This window comes from Equus asinus, chromosome 5 (genome assembly GCF_041296235.1).
Source record: "Equus asinus isolate D_3611 breed Donkey chromosome 5, EquAss-T2T_v2, whole genome shotgun sequence".
Taxonomy (NCBI): Eukaryota; Metazoa; Chordata; class Mammalia; order Perissodactyla; family Equidae; genus Equus; species Equus asinus.
The window spans coordinates 15,681,025-15,705,264 of record NC_091794.1 but is presented as its reverse complement, the minus strand read 5'-3'; the positions used below and the strand labels follow the sequence as shown (position 1 = coordinate 15,705,264).

Here is a 24,240-nt window from a genome sequence, read left to right as displayed (position 1 = left end):
GATTTCTCCTGGGACAACATAATGGTCCACATTGGAAGGTTGACAAGTTATTAAAACTCACCATGACATTCTGGACTGAGACAACAGAACATGGATAAGCCATTTCAGACTCGACTTTAATGATAACTGAGTCCACATCTTCAGGGAATTTGTATAGAAAATACTGAGAATAAGAAAAAGAAAGACATGATTCATAAATATTAAGAAATGTTTAGAGTTACAAACTCAAAACTATTTTCACATGAATAGGATTGTTTCCTCTAATATTAGGCACACAGGTCAGATGTAAAACTCCATTAATTCAGTCAGCCATTTATCTCATACATATTGAGCAACTGCTCCATGCAGAGAGAGAGCCCTGTGCTAGGTACTAGGCAACAAGACCAAGCAGCCATTTCATGCAATGTTGCCGTTCCATTTTCTACGGTATTTCTTTCTCAACTAAACTTTGCTAAACTTCATTCCACTTTCTACTTAAGAAGACCCCTCCAACCCTTTGAATTAGGGATATGTGGGATGTAACATGAGAAAAGGTTTACTTCTGTGTACTCAGTTTGAAATATGAAGCTCCATCTTAAAAAGCAGACAAGCTTGTTCTTCAAGAATCTTAAGCATCTTCCCATAGGCAAGAATTAGCACTAGATCCACCCTTCCTGTAGATGTTTTGCTAAAGAATCTACTTCCTGGATGGAATATGGTGAGATGACATTTAGATTCAAACCCCAAGCCCTCCAGCTGACCCCCTGAAATATGTTCACAATTTAGGGCATGCTGAGACATCTTTAAAAGTATATCTCAAATATCATCAGAATCAGGAAACATTTATAATACAAAAAGTTTACACCATTTACCTACTTAGACTATGGATCTACCAGAAAAATTTATTAACTCTAAGTTTTAAACATATTGCTAATAATGAAGAAAAGGGACTTTTGCCCAATAATTATAAATATGGTAACTGGTTGAGAAGCTTGACATGAAACACATGATTAAGATTTTGAGGAAACTGACAAAAACAACCCCCTATATCTTAGGACTCTAATAAAGCTATCACTTTAAGGGACAGGCAAAACACGTTAAAACTTAATTTTGTATTCCAACATCGTCTTGACTAACCTTATTCTGAGAACCAGAGCAATAAAAATAGGATGGTTTTCAATAATCCAAAGCCTTCTGATGGGGAAAAAATAACCTCAAGATTAAGGAGTGTCCTTAACGCTGCTGTTTGGAAGTCTGTTCACGCCTTGTAACAGATGGCAACACTCCCAAGAACCCACTTCCTTTTGCGCTTTCATTTTGGAGTTTGATTCAAATACATGAAATATGGCTCTTCCACAGGTGAATACTCTGGGATTCCCAAGAGGTGTTTTTGGTTCTTAGGGGATCCTGACTTTGAAGCTCAAGAGCATTACTATGACTACTGTTAGCAATAATGATCATCATATAAACTCCTATATATTACAGGAGCTGGTTTTGTGCAAGCAGTAGATATCTACTGAAGCCTTACCTATATGCCAAAATGTTATCAACCTTCCCTATCTTTAAATTACCATAAACCCCAAATAAATGTTTTTGACCCTAGCCTTGATAATCTACATTTTCCAGAAAGAAGCAAATGACAAGTACCCAAAGCAATGGCTGAAATTTAGTCCAAAAATCATCATCTAGGGTCCTGATTACCTGCCCAATTTTTTGTAATCCACTTCTATCTACAAGAATAGAGGTATACAGTGACAGTGAAGGTTGTCGGAGAATGTGCAATAGTTTGGGTGAGTTTATAGGAATAGGAAATCTTTCCTACAGTTGAAGGCTAAAATGGGAACAGTTAATAATAAAGTAAGACTTTCATAGATATCAAAGAATTTGCATTTTGCTTTATTTATTCTATTTACTCTAGTTTGGGGTTTATATACAAAATACTTAGGCTTTAATATTTACATAATTTTTTAAAATAAAAGGAAGCCATTTTTAGTCTACAAACTGGAAGTGCATTATGACATTCAGTATATCATATTTATTCTAGCTCTGCACAGGACTGTGAGACTGGCCTCTTTCTGTAGTTGGAGTACAAGTTTTTTCCTCCCTTTCTAGATATCTCCCATTGCACCTAGCAACCAGTGCTTTCAAATATTTCACGAATTAAGTGGCCAATAAATGTTAAGGGCATGTTTTGTATGTGGGACGCTGCCACACCATGGCTTGATGAGCAGTGTGTAGGTCCATGCCTGGGATCTGAACCTGCAAACCCTGGGCTGCCTAAGCGGAGCATGCAAACTTAACTACTACGCCAGCAGGCCAGTGCCCCTGTTCTCTCTTTATGACAGGAGAAACTAACTTATTCCACACATAACACTAAAAATTAATATCTGTCTTATTTTTATTGTATTTGCAGATCAATTAAATATTTGTGTATCTGTTTATAGAGTTGGCTTTCCACTCCCTGTTCCCCCACTTCCATCCCGATTATAAGGTCCATGAGGGCAGAAGTTGCTCATCTCTCTTCTTCATCCTTCTATCCTCAGCACCTGGTACAGTCTAAAACTGTACTTGGTACATAGTAGGCACACGATTTGTTAAATGAAAGTTGAGCCAACAAACACCTACAAACTAATGTCATGCCTCCCACTTCACACCAATTAAGGTGATAAGGTTAAAAACATGCTGTGTCCAAAATCCCAGTAACATGAGCAACAGTCCAAAAATACAAATATATCTCAAGTTGTGAAAGATCCAGGTCAACACCACGTGCTGACTCTACCTGTTACCATGGTTTCTTTGGGTGACACCTACAGGTAGACTCAGGATAACCTTGGAGTCCTTCACTTACCTGAGGTTGAGAGGGGCTGGCGGTGAAGTGAAAGGCAACATTCGTCCTGAGAAATGTAAGTGGGAGAGCAGAAAGGAGGAAAAGAGAGAGAAAAGCATAAGTTAGCATGTAAAAAATATTTATTTATAAGAAAACCATCTTGAACTAGACGCAAGGAGAGCCTTTCCCTTTGTGAAGGGAGTTCCAGTTCCATCAAACTGACAAAGTAAACTGCATGGGGACTTGGTGATTTCAGTTTTCAAGAATGATCAAATTGGGGAGGGGATCAATTTTATGTCTTTGTATACCCATGAAGTCACACCTATAAAAGTAAGTACTTTGTTTACTTTTGTAGACACTTTTGCCTTTGGATTCACTTAAGATGTTACAGGGTTTAGTTGTCAGAAGTGGGCTAAAAGAGAGGAAAAGAAAGTTTGAGGTCCTTTTGGATATTGTAGGTAACAAATCAAAATGTTTGTTTGTTTGTTTGTTTGTTTTGCTGAGGAAGATTTGCCCTGAGCTTATATCTGTTGCCAATCTTCCTCTATTTTTTTTTAATGTGAGTCACTGCCACAGCACAGCCACTGACAGATGAGTGGTGTAGTTCCATGCCTGGGAACCGAACACAGGCCACTGCAGTGGAGCACGCTAAACTTAACTGCTAGGCCATTGAGGTTGGCCCTCAAAATAATTTTGATGTATCCATGGCAAAAGGTCATTTTTTAAAAAACATGGTGAATAGATAATCACCATGGGAGGGTCCTTAGGGACAGGAGTATGCTCTTCCTGCCCCCAAGCACCTCCCCAATTGCCTGCCACGCCAGCTGAAATTCTTCTCCAAGACTGTGTCCTCTTTGGGTTAGGCACTGCCTTCTAAGGGCCTCCATTAAAATGCAAATACCACCAAAAGAACAAAATAAGTTATTTTTTTCTCCAATTAGTAATTTACTGTGAATTATTTATTAGATGTTTTTATCCTTCTGTGAAAGACAGCACGACCCAGCACTGAGGAAAGGACAGTGTGAGGAGCGTGCAGGGAGCATCGATTTGCAGCGCAGAGTGCTGTCTGGAATGAACACATGTGAAACAGCCAGAGGCTGGAAAACACAAAGACAAATGTGGTCTTCTCTATGGGTTTCTAAGGACTCTTATGCTCCTTCTGGCTCATGCCTCATCTGTAGCTGTGAAGATCATTCATATAAGCCCACTGTGCTCTCAAGGTCTACACCTGGGAATGGCATGCCCCCACCCTTCCAATGTGGCTGCATTTCTGGGACCCTGAACCTGAACTTCTTCTCTGGTCTCTCCCCAGCTTCATCCTCTGGTGCTCTCTAAAGGGTCTTTCTCTCCACTCCTAATTTTCCTTTTATAAAAGTTAAGCAGTTTAAAAAATTTGTATTAAAAACTCCTTTGGAAAGGGCATGTCAGGACATTTAAGCAAGAAGTTTATAATTGGAGGTGTTGTTTAGAAGTCATAAAATTTGAGCACTATTTCTGAAGGTAATGACCAACAATTTAGGCTGTCGGTGGACTAGGTTCAGAATTTAGTAATGGATGTAATTTTTACATGTCCGCTCTCAACAGAGATCATCCATCAGTGTCAGGGTTTGGCTCTGTTAAAGCACAGTTGAAAACTTGTGGCCTTAAGTCACCTAAAGAAGCTAAAGTCAGTGTCAAACCCTGTTGTGTGTGTGCTCCTGAGATCCCACGGCCAGAGGCAGGCCCTGCGGTGCTGTGTGTGGCTGGGCAACACCCTCTCAGCAGTGTGGGGAGTGTCATCTGCTGTTACCAGGACAACATGGGGCCTTCAATCCTGTTCGTTGCCAGGTCAGGGGAATGAAAAGGACACTGATTTTCTTGGCTAGCAACAGAAAGCATGAAATTTCCAGAAGCAACCAATTTTCTTTGGCCTGAAATTTGTTTTTTATTTCTCCCCTCTCATATAAATTCCAACTGTAACATTGAGTGTATGGACATCAATATGAATTTTCTGGGTTTTTTTTCACCTTGTTCTTTATGTTTTCTTTACTAGCACAACACTTACAAACTTTGAAAACATATTGTTTTCTTTAGGCTATCACATTAAGTCCTCTCTTTCTCATAGAGTCAACAGTGTGTACAAAATAAACATTGTGTCTATTACAAATGAAACTTAGTGCTTCCTTCCCCATAGGCCCTGACAGAGGTGGGGAAGGTTTATTTTATCAAGGGTCATTCACCAATAGAACATAGCGAATTAAGACTCACATACACGTTTAGTTTTAAAAAAAGCAGTAGAGGGCCAGCCTGGTGGCGCAGTGGTTAAGTGTGCACGTTCTGCTTTGGCGGCCCAGGGTTCGCTCGTTCAGATCCCGAGTGCGGATGTGGCATCACTTGGCAAGCCATGCTGTGGTAGGCATCCCACATATAAAGTAGAGGAAGATGGGCACGGATGTGAGCTCAGGGCTAATTTTCCTCAGCAAAAAGAGGAGGATTGGCAGCAGATGTTAGCTCAGGGCTAATCTTCCTCAAAAAAAAAAGTATAAAATTTCCAACTTATTTGTTTTTAAAAAATTAAACACAGGAAACAAACGTTTATTCAATAAATAAGAAAAACTAAAAACGGACTTTGTTTCCTTGTTTTGGCTAGTTTGAGGGAGAGAGGAAGAGAAAACGAACAGATGAAGTCAAGAGAGGTGGATGTACAGATAGGGAGACAGAAGAAGAGGAGAAGAGGGACCCCAAGGTAGAGAAAGGAGAAACACATACGGAGTAATCAAACAGAAGAAAAACAAAAAGGGGATGGGAAGAAAGGATAAGTGGGAAGAGAAGCAGGGACAAAAGCCAAGTCATTTTTGAGGTGAGTACCAGAGAGGACTGTGAGATTCATGACACCTTACTCATCTTGTGATACAAGCCCCTAGCCCAGAGCACAGGGGGCGGTCAAAACCTCCACTTGTTTGTTGAAGGAAATCATACCCTATTATTCATTTGTACTATGGACTTCAGAACAGCATTCCCTGTTATCGCCTTACTGCCATCTGTCATGAACACCATTCATGAATCCTCACCCTTCTACCAACCCTCTTGTCTCGGTAACCCATCACCTCATTGCTCTGGTCTAAGTATAAACTCTGCGCATGCGCTAAGTCCTATCCTTTCTTCCCTTCTCTGAGATTTCGCTTCTCCGAAATTCAACTCTCTTATAAATTATCTGCCTTTCTACCCCTTGGTTTATAAATACACTCTATTTGCAACCATTTTCAAAATAAATAACAAACAAAAACGCCCCAATAAAATTCCTCCCTTTTCAATGTATTTCCCTCCTTTGATGTCATTCTATATCCTCTCTCTCCTTCACAGACCAGCTGCTTAAAAGAGCCTTCTGCTCTCATCTCTCATTCTCTCTTTCCTCTCCCTACTGCTATCAGGAGTCTTTTCCCACCATCCCTCGGAAGTTGCCTTTGCTAAGGGTAACAGTCACCTCCTAACTGCTAAATCCCGTGACTTAATCCTCAACTTTCTTTATCTCTCTCTGACATCTGACACCGACAACCACTCCTTCTGTCTTGACATTCTTTCCTCCCTTGGGCTCTGTGGCACCCACCTTCCTGGGTTTCCTCCCACACACCTGGCTATGCCTTCTCAGCTTCTTTTGATAGGCCCCGTTTCTCAGACCATCCCTTACATGAGAATGTAACCCACGGTCCTGTTCTTGATCTCCTCGTTTTCCTAGGCCACATACATTTATATATATAAATATTGTATTCAATTGCCATGAAAATCCCAATTATGTGTATCTTCAGTTGTCCCCCAAACCCACAAAAATGCCAGTGAATCTCAAGTCTCCCCGTCCAGCCCAGGCTCTCTACTGAGCACCAGCCACAGAAGAGTAGTTATCTGCTGGCCTTCTGCACTTGACTGTCCCTCAAACTCCACACAATCAAAATGGAAGGTACCATTATTGTCCTGATCCTGACCCACTGCTCTCTTTGTCAGTAAACCTCACTAGACTTCTGACATCAATGTCAGAGTCATCTTGGTCTCTTCCCTTTTTGTCAACTTCTGCATTTGACTGGTCACCAAGTCTCACTGATTCTTTTAGCGTAAAAGTACCCCTGGCACCTGCTCTGACCTGAAGCCACCTTTGCCCAATATAGCATCTAATAAGAAAAAAATTGGAAAGTAATGTAAGTCATTACTGTCATCTACCCCTAAATACCAAAGGGTGATTACATAGCGTGACACATGGGAAAATAGTCTAAAAGCCTCTTCACTCATCCATTTCCTCAAAAAATTGACCACTTTTCACAGCCTGGTAGCTAAGCTAGCTCACTCAAAACTCTGTCTCAAAACAAAGATTCAAGGTCCCCTGTTAGAGGGCTAGAGGAGGGTTGAAGGCTTCAAGCACTCCTGTAGGACTATATTTTTGATTCTGCTACATGTATTTTTCGAATTTGAGAAGTATCCCCACATGTATTACTTGACTCTGTTTCTCCCTTAAACTTTGCTGCTGCCATAATACAAGATCAGGCCCTAACCATTTTTTATCCTTCTCTATTCAAATAACTTTACCTTTGACTATTTGCCTCTCCCCTCTCCTCTCTCCAGTTCATCTTCCACACTGCCACTAAAGTCACCTCTAAACATCAGATCTGCTCATGTTATTCTGTTACTTAAAATCCTTTAGTGGCTCCCATAACCTGAAAGGTGAAGTCTGAGCTCCCTGGTGCAGCGTACAAGATCTCAGAGATGGAGGATTGGGTCCCGCCTGGTCTTCCGCCCTATTTCCTGTAACTGTGCCTTGGGCACCATGCGGACCAGCCTTCTGAAGCGCTTCTACTCAGTCTGCTGTCTGTAACTCAGTCCTCTCTCCTGGGCATCATACAGGTATATATCCAACACTCCACTGGCCATCTGCACTTCAGGTTCAACATGGCCCAAAGTGAACTTATCATCTCTTCCCTCTCTCCTCAAAATTCTCCTTTTCTCTTAATGGCACTACCATCTACGCGTTAGACGGTCATCCTTGACTCTCCCATTTCTCTTACTGCTCATATCCAATCGAGTTTTGTCAATTTCACCTTCATCACTTTCATTCTTCAATTTATCTCATTATTTATCTTGATTACTGCATCAGCCTTCTAATTTCTCCACATCCAGTCTTATCCCCCTCAAATCCATTCTCCACGCAACTATCATAATTTAGACAATGCCTAAAATTTTTAAGAACTTTTCCAATCTCCTTCTACCCCATGATCAGGCGGCTGCCCGCTGCTACAGCCTCCTGCTCTTCCCTGTCTGCAACTTCACACTCTGCAACATTGACACCAGGGCGCTGGAGTTTGGGAAAATGAGTGCTGGTAAAGCTAAGTGGAGGTGGGTGGGGGAGAGTTAGATGGCAGTGAGCAATGCTTTAGGGCAGAATTTTATTTTTAAAGCTAAATTTAAAGAAATAAATGCTTCCTGGAATTGAGAAACATATTTTGGGAGAAAATAAAAATTGGGAGGACATTTTTAAACAGAAAGTAGGAATAGCATGTTATAGTGGGAAGAGCTCAGAATTGGGAGTCAGAAGTAGAATCTAGTCTTGATTTTATCCTCTTCTAGCTCTGTGAGTTTGGACAAATTACTTGAGCTCTCTGAGCATCAGTTTTCTCATCTGTAAAAATGAGGTGAATGGATTCAATTTCCAAAGATCTTTCCATTCCTAAAATTTATGATTCTGGAAAAAAAATTCCTAGAACATATTTCATGTATCTTCTAATCTGCCACTCAAAAACATACAACAGAAACTACAATGTTAGGAATTCTGAGTTAATTCTTCAGTGTTTCTCTCAATACCTAGAGTCCCGATCTTACCACCATTCTCAGCTCCTACTCATTACCATCATCCTCTGGATTTCTGGGTCACCAGCAAGGCTGGTGTGGGACAACCCAGAGCCAGGGAGGAAGAGACACATATATCTCAGTTACCATCGCTTCTCAGGCTTATCTTATTTTCATAAAAGCCCTGGTAACTGCGTGCATTGAAATGATCTGGATGTCTGGTTGCTGAGGTCAGGTCACATTGTAAGGGGTGGAAACAGAAAACAATGTGAGGGAACAGATTTGCAGTTTCCCCAGCACACACATCATTCATTAACACTTACACAGAGTTGTGACCTTATGACTTCAGTTTCACAGAATTCATTTCTCCAAAGGGTCTAATTAGCCTCACAGAAAATGGCCCTAGAATTTAAGTACACTGTCACCAAGTGCCAGTGACAGGTCAAAGACACAGAAACCAAACAGTGAAGGCAAGGCTTCTCCAAAGTTCAAACCGCACCCTGTTCAAATAATGTGCTGCCGCCTCCTTCAAAGGTATAACCATGAATTCCCATATTGCTTAACGTCATAAATAGATTTAACTGTTAAAACAAACGTAAGCACCATATTTAGAAATTGCTTAAGTGTAGTGGTTCTTAACTCCGGCTACACGTTAGAATCGTCTAGGAAACTCTAGAAAATATACACTAATGCTCAAATCTTCCTCCTAGGACTCTCGCTTAATTGATCTGGGGGGATCTTATCCACCAGAGAATTTTTTCCTGCCTTTTTTTTGTGTGTGTGTGGTGGGGAGGAGTGTCATTCTTTGTTCTTGAAATTATCATGTCACCTTTTTCTACAACGAAATTAATGGAGGAACTTGGAAAAACAATGCTGTGACTACTTCTCCATCCTTCATTCCATTCATTCATGTATCTGTCCATCTGTCTCTATGAGTATAGCACTGTCAAGGGGTATTGAGAAGACCAAGACAAATATTTGATTCCTATTAGTAATTCCATTGGCTACAGACTTCTTTACAAACTGCCTTAGAAAATTTAAGGGGAGCTTTATAATAGAACAGAACATTCTGATCAGAAAAATAAGCTGTAAAAAAGTAATATATACTATTTTTAAATACATATTCTGACTTTTAAAAAATTAATCTTTTCATTGGAATATAACAAACATACAGAAAAGTGCACAAGTCATAAGTATACATCCAAATGAATTCTCACCAGGTAAACATAACTATGTATTTTCCCTTTTCTCCCCAAAGATACCATTTTCCTGACTTTTAACATTATCGAATAGTTCTGCCTGTTTTTAAACTTTATATAAATGGAATCAAACAGTATGTGCACTTTTTGTCTGACTTCTGTTGCTCAACATTGTGTTTGTGAGATTTATCTATGTTGTTAGGTGTAGTAACAGTTTGTCCATTTTTACTGTTGTGTAGTATTCCGTTGAATGAATACTACAATTACATATGTAGGTGCTGGGTATACAGCTAGCAGTGGAACTGCATTCATTGTCAGTCCTTTCAAATTACAACAATTTGGTAGTTATAGTGGAATCTCATCATCATTTTAATTTGCATTTATGATAGAGAAGGAGGTTGTGTTTTGGGAGCATTTGAATAGCTTCTTTGGTGAAGTGTCTGTTCAAGCCTCTTGCCTATTTTTTTTTTTTAAAGATTGACATCTGAGCTAAGATCTGTTGCCAATCTTCTTTTTTTTCCTTCTTCTTCTTCTCCCCAAAGCCCCCCAGTACATAGTTGTATATTCTAGTTGTGAGTGACTCTGGTTGTGCTATGTGGGACACTGTCTCAGCATGGCCTGATGAGCAGTGCCATGTCTGTGCCCAGGATCCAAACCGGCAAATCCCTGGGCCGCTAAAGCAGAGCACGTGAACTTAACCACTCGGCCACGGGGCCGGCCCCCTTGCCTATTTTTTTTTTAATGGGCTTGCCTGTCTTTTTCATTTTTTAAAAAACAAGAGTAAAAATAATACTAGTCATTTCGAATAATTGACTTGTGGTTTGGTTCATTTTGTCCATTGTTGATTTGTTTTCTATTTCATTGCTTTGTGCTATTTTAATTTCTTTTACTTTCCTTGAGTTTTATTTTCATTTCTTTTTCTAACTTCTTAAAATGAATGCTTAACACACTGATTTGCAGCCATTTTTCTTTTCCAATATATCCATTTAAAGCTATACGTTTTCCTCTAAGCGGTGCTTTAGTTGCATCCCAGAAGTTTGGATATGTCATATTTCCATATCATTCGTTCAAAATATTTTCTAATTATTTTCCTTGTGATTTCTTCTTTGACTCATATTTGTTTAGAAGTAGACTACTTAATTTCCAAACATTTGGGGATTTTCTAGATATCATTTTGAAGTTGATTTCTATCTGAAGTCCATATACAGCATTTCAGTCCTTGGAAATTTATCAAGATATGCATTAGAGTTTGGCAATTTTGGTAAATGCTGCATATGAACTTGGAAAGATTAGGCATTCTATCAATTTTGAGATGCAGTTTTCTAAATATATTAATTAGTTCAAGTTTGTTAATAATGTTGATCTGCTCTTTCATATCAGGTGTTGGCCAACTTTTTCTTAAAGGGCCAGACAGTAAATATTTTAGGCTTGCAGGCCATAATGTCTCTGTCTCAACTTCTCAACTTTGCCACTGTAGCACGAAAGCTGCCATAGACAACATGTAAATGAACGGACAGGGCTGTGTTCCAAAAAACTTTATTTACCTAAAACAGTGGCCACCCTATGAGCCATAGTTTGTCAATGCCTGTTCTACTTATTTACTGTATACAGCATATGTATTTAAAATTTTTGGTCTTGTTCTTATTCTTATTCTTTCAGCTATAGAGAAGTCACCCACAAATGTTGTGGATTTGTCCTGTTGTCCTTTTCATTCTGCAATTCTTGCTTTGTATATTTTGAAGTGATGATACTAAGTGCATACAAATTTAGAGTTTAAATTTGTGTCTTGGTAGCAAATGATTCTTTAAGAAATATGAAATATCCTCTATCTCTAATAATGCTTCTTGCACTCAGAACTATCTTGTATAATATTGATATACTATACCAACTTTCTTTTGGTTAGTGACGGTATGGTATTTCTTTTACTATCTTTTTATTTACAACATTTATATGTTCTTTTATTTAAGGTTATACTCTTGTAAGAAACATATATTTAGTTTTCTTTTTTCTAAATCCCATTTGACATTCTTAGTCTTTTACTTGGCATATCTGAGTCCATTTATTGGATATATTTACCCATTTTATTGGGTAAATATAAACATGGATTCCCCTTCTGAGACTCTTCTGTCTCTGTCTCAAAGTTCTGGAGAGAAGTCCAGGTCACAGGATGTTTTCTCAAGTATAGTTTCTGCTCCTGAGATTTCCTCACTTTTTGCCTCAGAAAACATATTTGCTCTAGTGAAGCTGAGTCTGGATCTGTTGGCACACAGACTCGTACACACCTGTGTACCAGTCCCCACCCTGAGCAGTGCCCAGACTCACAGGCTCCAAGATTCTTGCCCATAAGAAGCCAGAGCCCACAGAAGGGTGGGTGATAGTGAGAATAGTAGTCAAGAACTTGCCTGTTTTTCTTATTGATTTGTAGGAGTTCTTTATATAGTCTGCATATGAGCCCTTTGTCAGTTATGTGTGTTGGAAATATATTCTCCTAGTCTATGGCTTGTCTTTTTGTTCTCTTAATGATGCCATCTGATAGGTACAATTTCTAATTCTAATGTAACAAACTTAACAATATTTTCTTTTAAAATTTATTTAAAACACTGAGAAGAGAGGAAATGGTTTGAACCCTTGAGAAGCCTTGAGTTTAGAGTAGGGTAAAACAGAAGTTTATGGTCTTATTAAGGAATAACTTTAGGATTTCTGCTTAAACTTTCACACAGATTTACACAATATCTTATAAGAGTAACCTCTGGGAGAGAGCAGATCCCTTGGAGACAATGCCCCCAACTGCACTTATTATACTCCAGGTCTGATATAAACAATTTGAGATGATATATCCCAACTGATTTGGCTTCAAAGGATGGTCGTGCAAGGAGGAGGAGGAAATGGTCATTAGTTCTTGCAAAGGACAAAGCTGCATTACATATTATTTTCTACCTTGCTACATTCCTAACCTGGAAGGAGAAAACTGGAAGAGCAACAAGGATAGGAAAAACAGCTTCAGGTTTTCCTTCAAACAAAAACAAAACTTCCTTCAGGAGAGTGGCACTGGTGAGTAATACAAAAGAACGCAGTCGCCAGTGCCTCTGGCCTGGACTACAGGCAGGACAGGGCCCTCCCAGAGACCCCCGGAACAGATACACTGGTGAGGTCACAGCACTTCTGCTCTGCACTTCCACCTTTCTGTGGCACAGAAAATATAAGGCCCTGCTGCCAGGAGGAGAGTTCAGAAGGTGCTGAGATAATAAGCCAAGTGGATAATCTCCTTCCTGAGTGACGATCTGGAAGGGGGAAGCTGGGTGGAGCATGCACAGCACAGGAAGAGCAGATGAACAGAGAAGGGCCACAAGGAGTCCTGCTTACTGCAGCTGGAAGTGCTTGATCTCGGTAACCAGCAGTTTGTAGTGGGCACCCAGGGGTGCCATGGAGGCTACGTCTACAAACATCAGCTGCTCCAGCGGTCCTGTTTCGTTGGTGGCTTCTGAGGGACATAAGGTGCGGCTCACTTCCTGGTAGTTGTATCTCCTCTGATACCTGTAGCAGTCAATGGAGGGGAAACCCAGCAAGAAGAAGAACGAGATTCAGTGAACCGGCAGGGAAGGCAGCCTGTCTCATTTCACCTCTCCCCGAACTTGATTTCAAGTCATTAAAAATTTCAGTTTTGAATTTCAGACTGGACTTATTGATAGTGATTTCAGAGCTAGTGTTTTTAGCATAGGGTTGTGTGACATAATAACAGGGATGTGAGGACTGTTCAGGGCTGGCCAGTTCACTCAGCCATGTCTACATTACACTAAACCATCCTCCTAATTCAATGAGGAAAAAATATCAGATTTTGAAGGGGAAACTGTCTTGATAAAACAACCAGTTGATTCCATTTTTCCACGCTTTAAGCTTTTGTTAAATGGGACATAAAAAGTCCCAGAGTCCAAGTCAAGACTATCAGAGTCAGTATTTCAATCCCTAAATTCCTCAACCTCTAAAAATGATTTAGCACCAGATTATGTGCCCACGCCTGAATGCCTCCTGGGTTTTTGTTATCAGTGCTACAGTGCCTTATAGAGTACTCCCTGCGAAAATAGAAACTCCCTGAGGGCAGGGACTTTGATGGTTTTTTTTTTCTTCCCATTGCGGTTCCCTAGTATCTAGCACTTAGTAGTGCTCAATAAATATTATGAAATGAAGAATGCACACTCGGTAGGCATTTTGAAGTATAGCGGAGGTGTTGCTCATTTAAGTGGACTGCTGGGCCTAGTCTTGTCCTCAGTGGATGCTCCACTAACCGACCTAGAGCTACAGAACGTTCTGGATAGAATTAAAATGCTAGAAGTTCTTCCAGGTGTTACAAATCTAGGCAGAGTGCTTATCTGAACTTCCAAGAGGATGGAAATTAAACAGAGCTGAACAGTCAGGGTATGCACCATGACCACTGTTTGCACCTAGCATGCATAATATGTCAACATTTCAAATGTCTGATCTCTCACTAGGGAAAAAACCAATTAAGGTCTAGGACATTGAAAGAAACCAAATGTAGTGAAGTTGTCTGGGAAAGATCCACTTACAGTCCTTGGAAGAGCAGAGGAACCTGCCAGGACAGCACCTCTTTCTGTTGGCGAACCACAACGAGGACTGGGTAATCGAGGTTCTCCGAGGAGCTGTTCACATACACCCGCACGGCGATGACCTGTGAGCAGGACAGAGAGAGAAGTACTGCAAATCACACATGCACACGCACAGACATCATAGCTGCCATCTGAAGCTCTGAAAAACTTGAATTTCTCACATTTGCTTCTGACCATAGATAATCCGAAGGCCCCAGCTGTCTTTTCCTCATTTATGTTGTAAGCACAGTGGGTCTCAACCTTGATCACACGCTGAAATCACCAGGGGAGATTTTTAAAAACTGACGCCTGGGTCCAGCCCACCGAAATTCTGATTGAAGTGGTCTTGGGAAAGCCAAGTTACGGAGGCTTCAAGGCAGGCTGAGGAGTTTGGACTGGGCAGTCAACACAAGATTTTGAGAATAAGGCCAGAACAGAAAAAGAAAGACACTGATGTGCTTCTCTTCTTATTTGAATCAAAACACTAAAGATAAAAATATCTTAAAAAGAAGAGAAAAAGACCTACAAACGCCTCAATTGCTGACAAACTTTAATTTCAGTTTAGAGAAACATTCTGTGCTTCAAACCAAAATGCTCTTGCCATGTTTTATGAAAGCCTAGCAGACGGCCTGATGCTCCTCCAGCCACAGGTCCGTTGGGGCTGAGGAATCCTCTCTTTGTCCTGCTCCAAGGCCTACATCAAGCCGACACAAAATGCTTTTTTATAGCAGCAGCTCCATGGCTCCTTCTGAATATACATGTCAACCCAAGGATTTAATACTATCATGACTGTTTTAAAGACAGGAGATTGAACTGTGGCCGTGGATCTAGATGGTTTTGGTGCTTTCCTTCAGTTTTTATAATACCGTAGACAACATGCAAAGAGCAAAATAGAAAAAAGCAAGGTAAAAAAAAGAAAAAGTAAAATTTGACCTTTCATATGAGATTCCCTCCCACCCCCGCCAATGAATTAAAGCCTTATTGTTCTTTTGAAAACTCTCTTATTAGGGGAAGAAATGAACAGGAAATTCTTGCAGTTGAACTCTGGAGATCCATCACATGTTCAAAACAGAAGCTGAGAGGAAACAGAATAGCATGGATAGCACACGTTACCATTTGGTTCTCTTATATTATTCTCCTTGATTAAGCCACTTTGCTTTTTTAATGTTAACACAGTCCAAAGTAATTTACTAATTTGATAAGAAGTGCTTGCTCAGGAAGGGAGCATTTTTTCATGCCCACACTCTACAAGTTTCCATGGAAATTATGCTCCAGCTGAAAATTGCCGAAACCCTATCTCTGGTGCAGATCTCTTTCTACAGCTCTGGATGATCCACAGGCACCTAAACTCAACCTGTCTGTGATGGAACCTATCACTCCCTTCACCCCTGACTTGAATTTCTTCTGAATTCCTTTGCTTGTCGAACGGCTTCACCAGGTAGCCATTCATCACGCCTCAAACTTGAGAGTCATCCTTGACTCCTGATTCTGTATCTTCCTCAGTCAACAGGTCGTCAACTCTGATAATTCTCTCTCCTTCACACTCTCCACACCCAGAGCCTCCCTTCCAGCCCCAATGACATTCTCATAGTCCAGTCCTTTCTCACAGTGACCCTCATTGACAGCACCTTATCCACTCTTCTAATCCCCAGGGTATGCCCGCTCCAATGCCAGTTTCATCTTTGTGTTCTCCTGTGAAAAGGCCTCCAGTAGTTCTGGGAATTTTCAGATTTACCCCAAAGTAATGAGAATGGTATAATGAATCTTCATGTACTCATCATCCAGCTTTGATAATTATTAACAAATGTACCACTTTATTCATTTATACCTTCTATTTCACACACACAGTCTTACTTGATTATTTTAAAGTAAACTCTAAAGACAATATCATTTTTTCTGTAAATAGTTCAATCCATATATATCTTTAGGAGATAAAGCCTCCTCTTTTTAACGTCAACACATTACCATTATCACAGTTAATGAAATTAATAATTATTTAAAATTATTCGATATCCACAGTGTTTGAACATCTTCATTTGTTTCAAAAATGGTGGGGGTTTTTTTCCAGTTTTAAAAAAAAAATTGGGGTACAAAATTTGAGGAGACTCTTGGTGGGCTCCTGGATAGCTTTAGAATGGAAGCTGGTCACCAGAAAGACCAAGCCAGGATTAGAAGCTTGGAACTTTCAGCTCCACACCCTATCCTCCGGGAAGGGGACAGGAGGTGGAGATTGAGTTAATTGATGCGGGGTCGGTGAGCCGAGGGGTTGAAAGAAAGATTTCTTGGACTCTCAAGATCTGGCAGTAGTGCTCTTTTTATTTAGAGAGTAGTGTGGAATAGCACGGGGACAGGACCCATGGGCAGGCAGAGCAGCTGCTGCTGCCCCCGCTGGCATGGGGACAGGACCCATGGGCAGGCAGAGCTGGTGCGTGGGGACAGGACCCACAGGCAGTCAGAGCTCCTGCTGCTGCCCTGAGTTGAGGGTTAGGGCTAATTTTATAAGGCATGGGTACGTGACTTATTTTTACTAGAAAAAAGAAAAGATGATGTAAAAAGTCATTATATGATTTCAGTGCAGATGGGGTCTGGTTATTGTGCGGTCATATAACTTTAGCTACGAATCTGGCCATATAGATTGGCATGTAGGTGAGGATGCCCTGGGCTTCTCTCCCTGGGGCAGCCCTAATTCATACCATAAAAAAAGTCCACTGGGTCATATAGTTTGGCATGTAGGCCAGGTCACCTTGGGCTTCTCTAGCTGGGGCAGCCTTAATCCACATCATTAATGATTGATCATGCCTACACAAAAATCCCCAAAGTACAAGGTTTAGAGAACTTCTGGACTGGTCAACACAACCACGTGCCCAGAGGATGGTGCACCTCAGCTCCACAGGGACAGAAGCTCCTGTGCTCGGGACCCTTCTAGACCTCACTCTGTGCTTCTCTTCAATGTGGCTGTTCCCAAGTTATATCCTCTTATAGTAAGCCAGTAATACTGTTTTCCTGAGTTCTGTGAGCTGTTCTGGCAAATTAATTGAACCTGAGGAGGGGGTCACGGAAAACTTCAATTTATAGCCAGTTGGTGAGAAGCATAGGTGACAACCTGGCCTTGCAATTGGTGTCTGAAGTGGGGGGTGGGCAGTTTTGCGGGACTGAGCCCCTAACCTATGAGATCTGATGCTAACAGCAGGTAGATAGTTTCAGAACTGGACTGAATTGTAGGACACCCCATTGGTGTTATAGAATTGCTTGATGTGTAGAAAACCCACACATATGGTGTCAGAAATGTTGTGTGCATGAATAGAAGAAAATAGAAGTGAGTTTTTCCTATAGACAACCACAAAGTATTTTTTTATGTAGTCAAATTTCTTACTTTTTTCTTGGCCATTTCTTCTATCACTTTAAAAAACTGATATATAATTCATACATCACACAATTCACTCTTAAAGTGTACAATTCAGTAGTTTTTAGTTTATTCACAGATCTTTGCAACCATCACCACTCTCTAGTTTCAGAATATCTTCATCACCCCAAAAAGAAGCCCTATACCCATTAGCAGTCACTCGTCATTGCCTCCTTCCTCCCATCCTTTCCAACCACTAATCTAATTTCTATCTCGATGGATTTGCCTATTTTGGAAATTTCATACAAATGGATAATATATGTCATTTTGTATCTGGCTTATTTCACTCGGCAAAATGTTTTCAAGGTTCTTCCACATTGTAGCATGTATCAATCCTTCATCCCTTTTATTGCTAAGTAATATTCCATTGTATGAATAGACCACATTGGTTTATCTATTCTTCAGTTGACGGAAATTTTAATTGTTCCCACTTTTTGGCCTTTACAAACAATGCTGCTATGAATATTTGTATACAAGCTTTTGTGTGAACATATGTTTTCAATTCTTTCAAGTGTATACCTATGAGTAGAATTGTTGGGTCACATAGTAACTCTATGTTTAACTTTTTAACAACTGCCAAAATGTTTTCCAAAGCAGTGCGTCATTTCACATTCCAGCAATTTACCTTGCCAGCAGTGTAAGAGGTTCCAATTTCTCCACATCCTTACCAACACTTATTCCTGTCTGTCTTCTTGATTGTAACCATCCTAGTGGGTGTGAAGTGGTATCTCATTGTGGACCATATAGTATTTTAACTCTTAGTTTACCTGCCTGGCTCTTCTAGGAAGCTACAAACTTCATCTTTGGCGTCCCTAGTGCCTGGCAGAATGCATTAGCCTAGAAGCAGGCTCATTTTTGAGGTTCGTAACACAAACACTAGCATCTACAGCACATGTTTTTAGAGCACTCTTGAGTCTGGCTTAAATCTATAGCAGTCAGAACCGAGGTAAACCCAAGGAAAGCTGTGAACTAGGCAAGCTGTATCTTTAGCTTGTCTGCTTCCCTTTATGTCACTCAGGATTCAGCCCCTCCTCCCTTCTTAGGTACTTAGTGCCAAAAAATATTTCCCTCCTTTTTTCTCCCTCACACTTTACTTTAAGGCAGTGATTCTCAAATTTCAATGTGTTTTTTAGCATTCAAATCCCTCAAGCCCACCTCCAGCCTTTCTGATTCAGCAGCTCGGGAATGGAACTTAAACATATGCGTTTTTAACAAGCATGCTGGGGGATTCCGATGCATGTGGATTGGAGCCCACGCTTTGGGAAGTACTGTTTCGAAGACACCGTCGAGTGGATGACCCCGTTATTATGAGATGCACACTCCTGAGATCACCAACGTCACTAGCACACCTGGAAGCTGGTGTCTGGGAAGGCTGAGTCTGGGCTGGGAGAATGGAGGCCTGCCAGGAGAGCAGAGCAGATGTGCCACTGCCACGGGGATCCCACTCCACCGCTCATCTCCATGCCCTAATTTTGTTCCTGCTCTGGCTCTTGTAATCTACTTACATTTTATTATTTAATAATGATCTTACTAATTATAATAAAACCACACTGAGAGATACTGGCGTAATAAGTTACAAGAAAATATATTAGAGAAGGAGATAGCAGACACCGGGCAGTTTTTCAAGATCAACAGATAATGCATTACCTCAGGAAAGGATAAAGAGTCCTGTTCAAAATTTGCTTTGCTTTTCCAGAGGCTAATGTGCAACTGAGAAAATTGGATTACATTTGTACAGTGAAGTAAGCCGTGTAAGGCAAAACTAAATGACGGGCAGGGTGTTGACCACACATAATGGACCCTGACACCTTGTAACAGACCATTCCTAAGAGCCAAGATTTTCCTCCCTGTTGCTTCTTCCTGTTGTCATGACAACAAGAGCACTTTTATCATATAGCTCTTGCTTTCTTCCCGTGTTTACTACAAACACGGAAGTGCATTATAGCTAAGAGAGAAGAATTATTTAAGTACTCCCTTCTCAGATGTTATATAGATTACCATATGAAAGATCTCAAAGCTTAGAGACTGTCTTTTAAATCTTGTAACATGTCAGTAGGGAAAAGTTCAAAATTATAAGTAATATAGTTCTGTTGAACGAAGAGGATGAAAATGAGTTTAATTCAAAATCTAGTTTGGTTTTGCTAAGATAATGAGGTTGTAGGCTCTATTAGTGGAACATTATATTAAGAATCAGAAATTACTGGTTTCTATTATTTAGCACACCACTGTTTTCCCGAGTGATCTTGAAAAACTGACTCCACTTGTAAAAGAACTACAATAGTATTTGCTAATGCTTCATTTTACTAAGCTATAACTGTTTTAGTAACTCTATTATGTTCCCTGGGGGTATATCTGGGGGTGTTTAGGTTCTCTGGTCCTCCTTTCCTTCCCTTTCCCCCTCCCTCCACCCATCCCATGCTCCCTCCATCATTCATCAAACATTCACTGAGTCAGGAGCTATAGAAGGTGCTGGGCCTCTACTAAAGGCAGCTCTGACCTTGAGCAGCTCATGATCTAGTCAAAGAGACAAATGGAAAACCCACCACCAGCAGCGTAACGTGATGATAATATGGTAGCAATGTGAGCAGGTGCTGTGGGCACACAGAAGACAAAGAGGCTACCCCTGTGGGGGAGTCAGGGAAAACAAGACAGAAGCTGGTCAGTCACTTCCCAAGTTGTAGCAAAGTTGGGCTGGTCCGCATAAGTCCTGCCATTGCCTGGCTGGTGCACGTGACCTTGACTCATAGTGTTAGAGAACCTTAAATCTGGGAAGGTGCTCAGAGAGATCACCTAGTCCAAAGATTCCATTTTCAGACAAGGAGCCTGAGAGAGAGAGGTGATGTGACTTCCCCAAGGATACTTAGCTATAGAAGAATCATGACTAGAACGAAAGCTCCTTGCACCCCAGTCTCCACACAATGCTTGGTCAGATCATGCTATCATCCCTATTTTGAATCCCTGGTTCCTTTGAACACTACAATGGATATAGGCTTCTCCTACTCTTCCACTGTGAGATCTGTAGGCTTCTCCTATTCCACTGTGAAGCTATATAAACCCTGTAAATGAAGAGAAGAGACAAGCCACAGACCAGGAGATGTTATTTGTACCTATATAAAAAACAATGTCAGTATCTTGAATATATAAAGAGCCCTTAATACTCATAAGAAAAACAAAAAACCAACAGGAAAATGGGTAAAGGATAGAAAGAGCAACTGAGGAGGAGAAGAATGACCAATGACCACGTGCAAAGATGTTCAGCACATCAGAAAGGTAAAGCCTCAAAGGTATGACGAACACCACGTTTACAACGGTGCAGAGAAACAGGAACTCTTGCATATCATGCATGAAAGTGCTATTTGGTCCAACCACTTCAGAGAGCAAGTTGGCAATATCTGGTAAAGCTGAAGATGCGTTCACATCAGATTCCAGCTTTTCCATTCCTAAGTTTATACCCAAGATAAACTCTCTTACATATGCACAGGGAATCATGAGCAAGAATGTTAATTGCAAGCATTGGTTGCAATAATAAAATGTTCAAACAACCTAAATAGCAAGAAAAATAAGCTAAATAACAGGAGTATGAATAAGTAAATTGTATTCATACAATGAAATACTGTTCGGTGGTTAAAAATAAATGAACTAGAATATGGATCATTATGGATAACTCTCACAAAGATAAAATGAGAGAAAGAGCAGGTTGCTGAATGGTACATACTACATGACCCCATTTATGTAAACTTTGTAAACAAGCAAAACAATACTATATTTTTATATATAATCTCTAGTAAAATATACATACATGGAAATAATAAACACCTCAATTTTTTTTCCTCCATGAGGAAGATTGGCCCTGAGCTAACATCTGTTCCCAGTCTTTCTCTTTTTGCTTGAGGAAGATTGTCTCTGAGCTAACATCTGTGCCAATCTTTCTCTACTGTGTATGTGGGAGGCCGCCACAGCATGGCTTGATGAGTGGTGAGTAGGTCCATGCCTGGGATCTGAACCTGCAAACCCAGGGCCACCAAAGTGGAGCATACGAACTTAAACACTACGTCACCAGGCCAGCCCCTAAACAAAAATTTAAGATAATGGTTTTCAAAAGCTTTGAAGGATCTGAGACTTTACCCTACTTGTCACAGTTTCATTGATGCTCACAGAAGACACAGACTCCTGGGTTGGAAATAAAGGACTTTATTGCTCTTGTCACAGGAAGTAGCATTAGCATCAGCAAATTTGCATCAGTTTCTCTGCCCCCAGGTACCATGAAGGTGATGTGAATGGGCCCAGATGGATGCCTACATACATGAAGTGGGCTGCACTACAGGAGAGGAACCATGAGCTTAGGCAAGTCTTATCTTCTATCATGTGCAGTAAGCCTGCCTGACCTTTACTCCAGAGACGGACACTCTATCTTCTGAGGGTGTTCGCTATACAAATGTCCTTGAAATGACAGTATAGGAAAAATTTCAATTGGTGCCTTCCTATAAGATGGGCAGAAATCGAGAAACCTATAAAGAATTGTCTCCCCAAAATGGTTACTTTTGGGGATGAAGGAAGAGGATGGGTGGGGTAAATAAGGAACTCTATTCTTTTTCTTAGGCTGAGTTGTGGGTACACAGGTGTTATATTATTTTTTAGACTTGTTTATATACCTAAAATATTTCATAATCATAATACAAAAGAAGCCATAATGTGGCCTTTGTGTTTGCTCTCTTCTGAGTGACACCTCTGATTTTATACAGGCTCTTTGTTATTCAGGGATGTGGCAAACATGCAGTCCCCAGACAGTCCTATTGCTCTCCTGGCTCACTTTGCCATAGTCTGTCCTTACTGTGGTGCTCCATCTGCTTATGCTAACTTCATTGATTACAGTTTCTCTCTCTAGATAAATAAATAAATAAATATATATATAGCTCAGGATATGGTGCTGAAGAAACAGTGGCTCTTAGCTGCCTCTCTTGTTGTCTCAGCCCAGCTGTAGAACTTTGCATTGTCTTTGGTCTCATTAACATGGTTCATGTCTCCATTGCTCTACCCTGGAAAAGAAATATGATTGGGGAGTCTGAAACAAAGGTTTCAGCAGGGCCACGCTCCCTCTGAGACTTGGGGTGCAACCCTTGCTCGCCTCTTCCTAGCCTCTGGCGGTGGCCATCAATCCCTGGTGTTGTTGGCCTGCAGCCGCACCACTCCCACCTCTGCCTCTGTTATCACGCGGAGTTCTCTGTGTGTCTCTGTTTTCACATGTGATTTTCCTCTCTGTGCATATCTGTGTCCAAATTTCCCTCTTCTTATAAGGATTGCAGTCACATTGGATTAGGACCCACCTTAATGACCTCTTCTTAACCTGATGACATCTGCAAAGATTCTGCTTCCAAATCGGCTCACACGCACAGGTCTCAGGGGTTAGGACTTCAACATATATTTTGGGGGGACATAAATCAACCCGTGACATTAGATTTGGACAATTTTTAAGATAAAATCATTCTCCAAGACTTTACCTTTCCCTGGCCATCAGTTTATCTCCAGCTTGTACCTACCTGCCAAGACCCTTCATGGTGAGTGAAGGCAGGCCTGCGGGGAGAGCCCCCTGTGGGTGACTGTTGTATGAAAACAGCTGCCCTGGAGCCAAGTGGCCTTACAGTTCTGAATCTCTTTCTTATTAGAGGCTAGAAAGTCCTATTAAATGAAGCATTTCATAACTACTGTAGGGAACTGAGCTTCCTCAATAATAGGTTAGACTTTTTTTTTTAAGACAAGCATTGAAATAATTCCTGTAGTTATTGATGTGACTGTTTAAAATTCCTTCTCCCTGATTCAGCCTTGGAAACCAACTTCTGTAGACTTATGCCATAATGAAGAAAGATATGTCGACCCGGGCTTTGTTTCTAGCACTAGCATCTACTGTCTGCGTGACCTTGGACAAATCACTTACATTCTCTGGGCCTCAGTTTCCTCAACTGTCGACTGGGAACAGTAACATCCAGACCATCCACCTCCTTAGACTATGGGTGACAGTTTTGTGACCTGCAGAGTAGAAGGCAGACCTGTCCCACCAGGAAATTCAATAATCCCCACACACTCACCAATCAACCAGTTATTGATTGTCTGTTCTCCATGTGTGGAGACCCATTTATAAGCCCATTGCCCCTGGCAAAGGAGCAGGTTATGTTAATTTCCTTTCACAACTTGGCTGCTACCTTTCCTGGAACAGCTCATTCATCTCATTGAAAAGAGCAGTTTACCCCTTGGGAACTATTTATTCTCTATACTTTCAGATTCTCAGTATTTTGCATTCAGAGTACTTTTCTAAGAAGAGCACTTTACAGACCTCATCTTACCAATTTCATTATGCCAACAACCACCTAGACACAAATACATTCATACAAGCTTTCCTACTTAGTTTATGAGCTAAATTTTATATTG

At 40.7% G+C, this 24,240-nt stretch overlaps 1 protein-coding gene across 5 annotated transcripts in view; it reads right to left on the bottom strand.

Annotated features, from left to right (window-relative positions):
- The window catches only part of SIDT1 (SID1 transmembrane family member 1), a 116,002-nt gene that overhangs the window by 50,107 nt on the left and 41,655 nt on the right, over window positions 1-24,240 (bottom strand). For all 5 annotated transcript variants that reach the window (XM_070508853.1, XM_070508852.1, XM_014838629.3 and 2 more), the window contains exons 2-5: window positions 14,376-14,497; window positions 13,177-13,347; window positions 2,828-2,873; window positions 62-163 (exon numbers count right to left, since the gene is read on the bottom strand). In XM_070508853.1, the coding sequence (XP_070364954.1) occupies window positions 62-163; window positions 2,828-2,873; window positions 13,177-13,259 (231 nt within the window). In that variant the 5' untranslated portion in view covers window positions 13,260-13,347; window positions 14,376-14,497. The remainder of the gene's footprint in view (window positions 1-61; window positions 164-2,827; window positions 2,874-13,176; window positions 13,348-14,375; window positions 14,498-24,240) is intronic.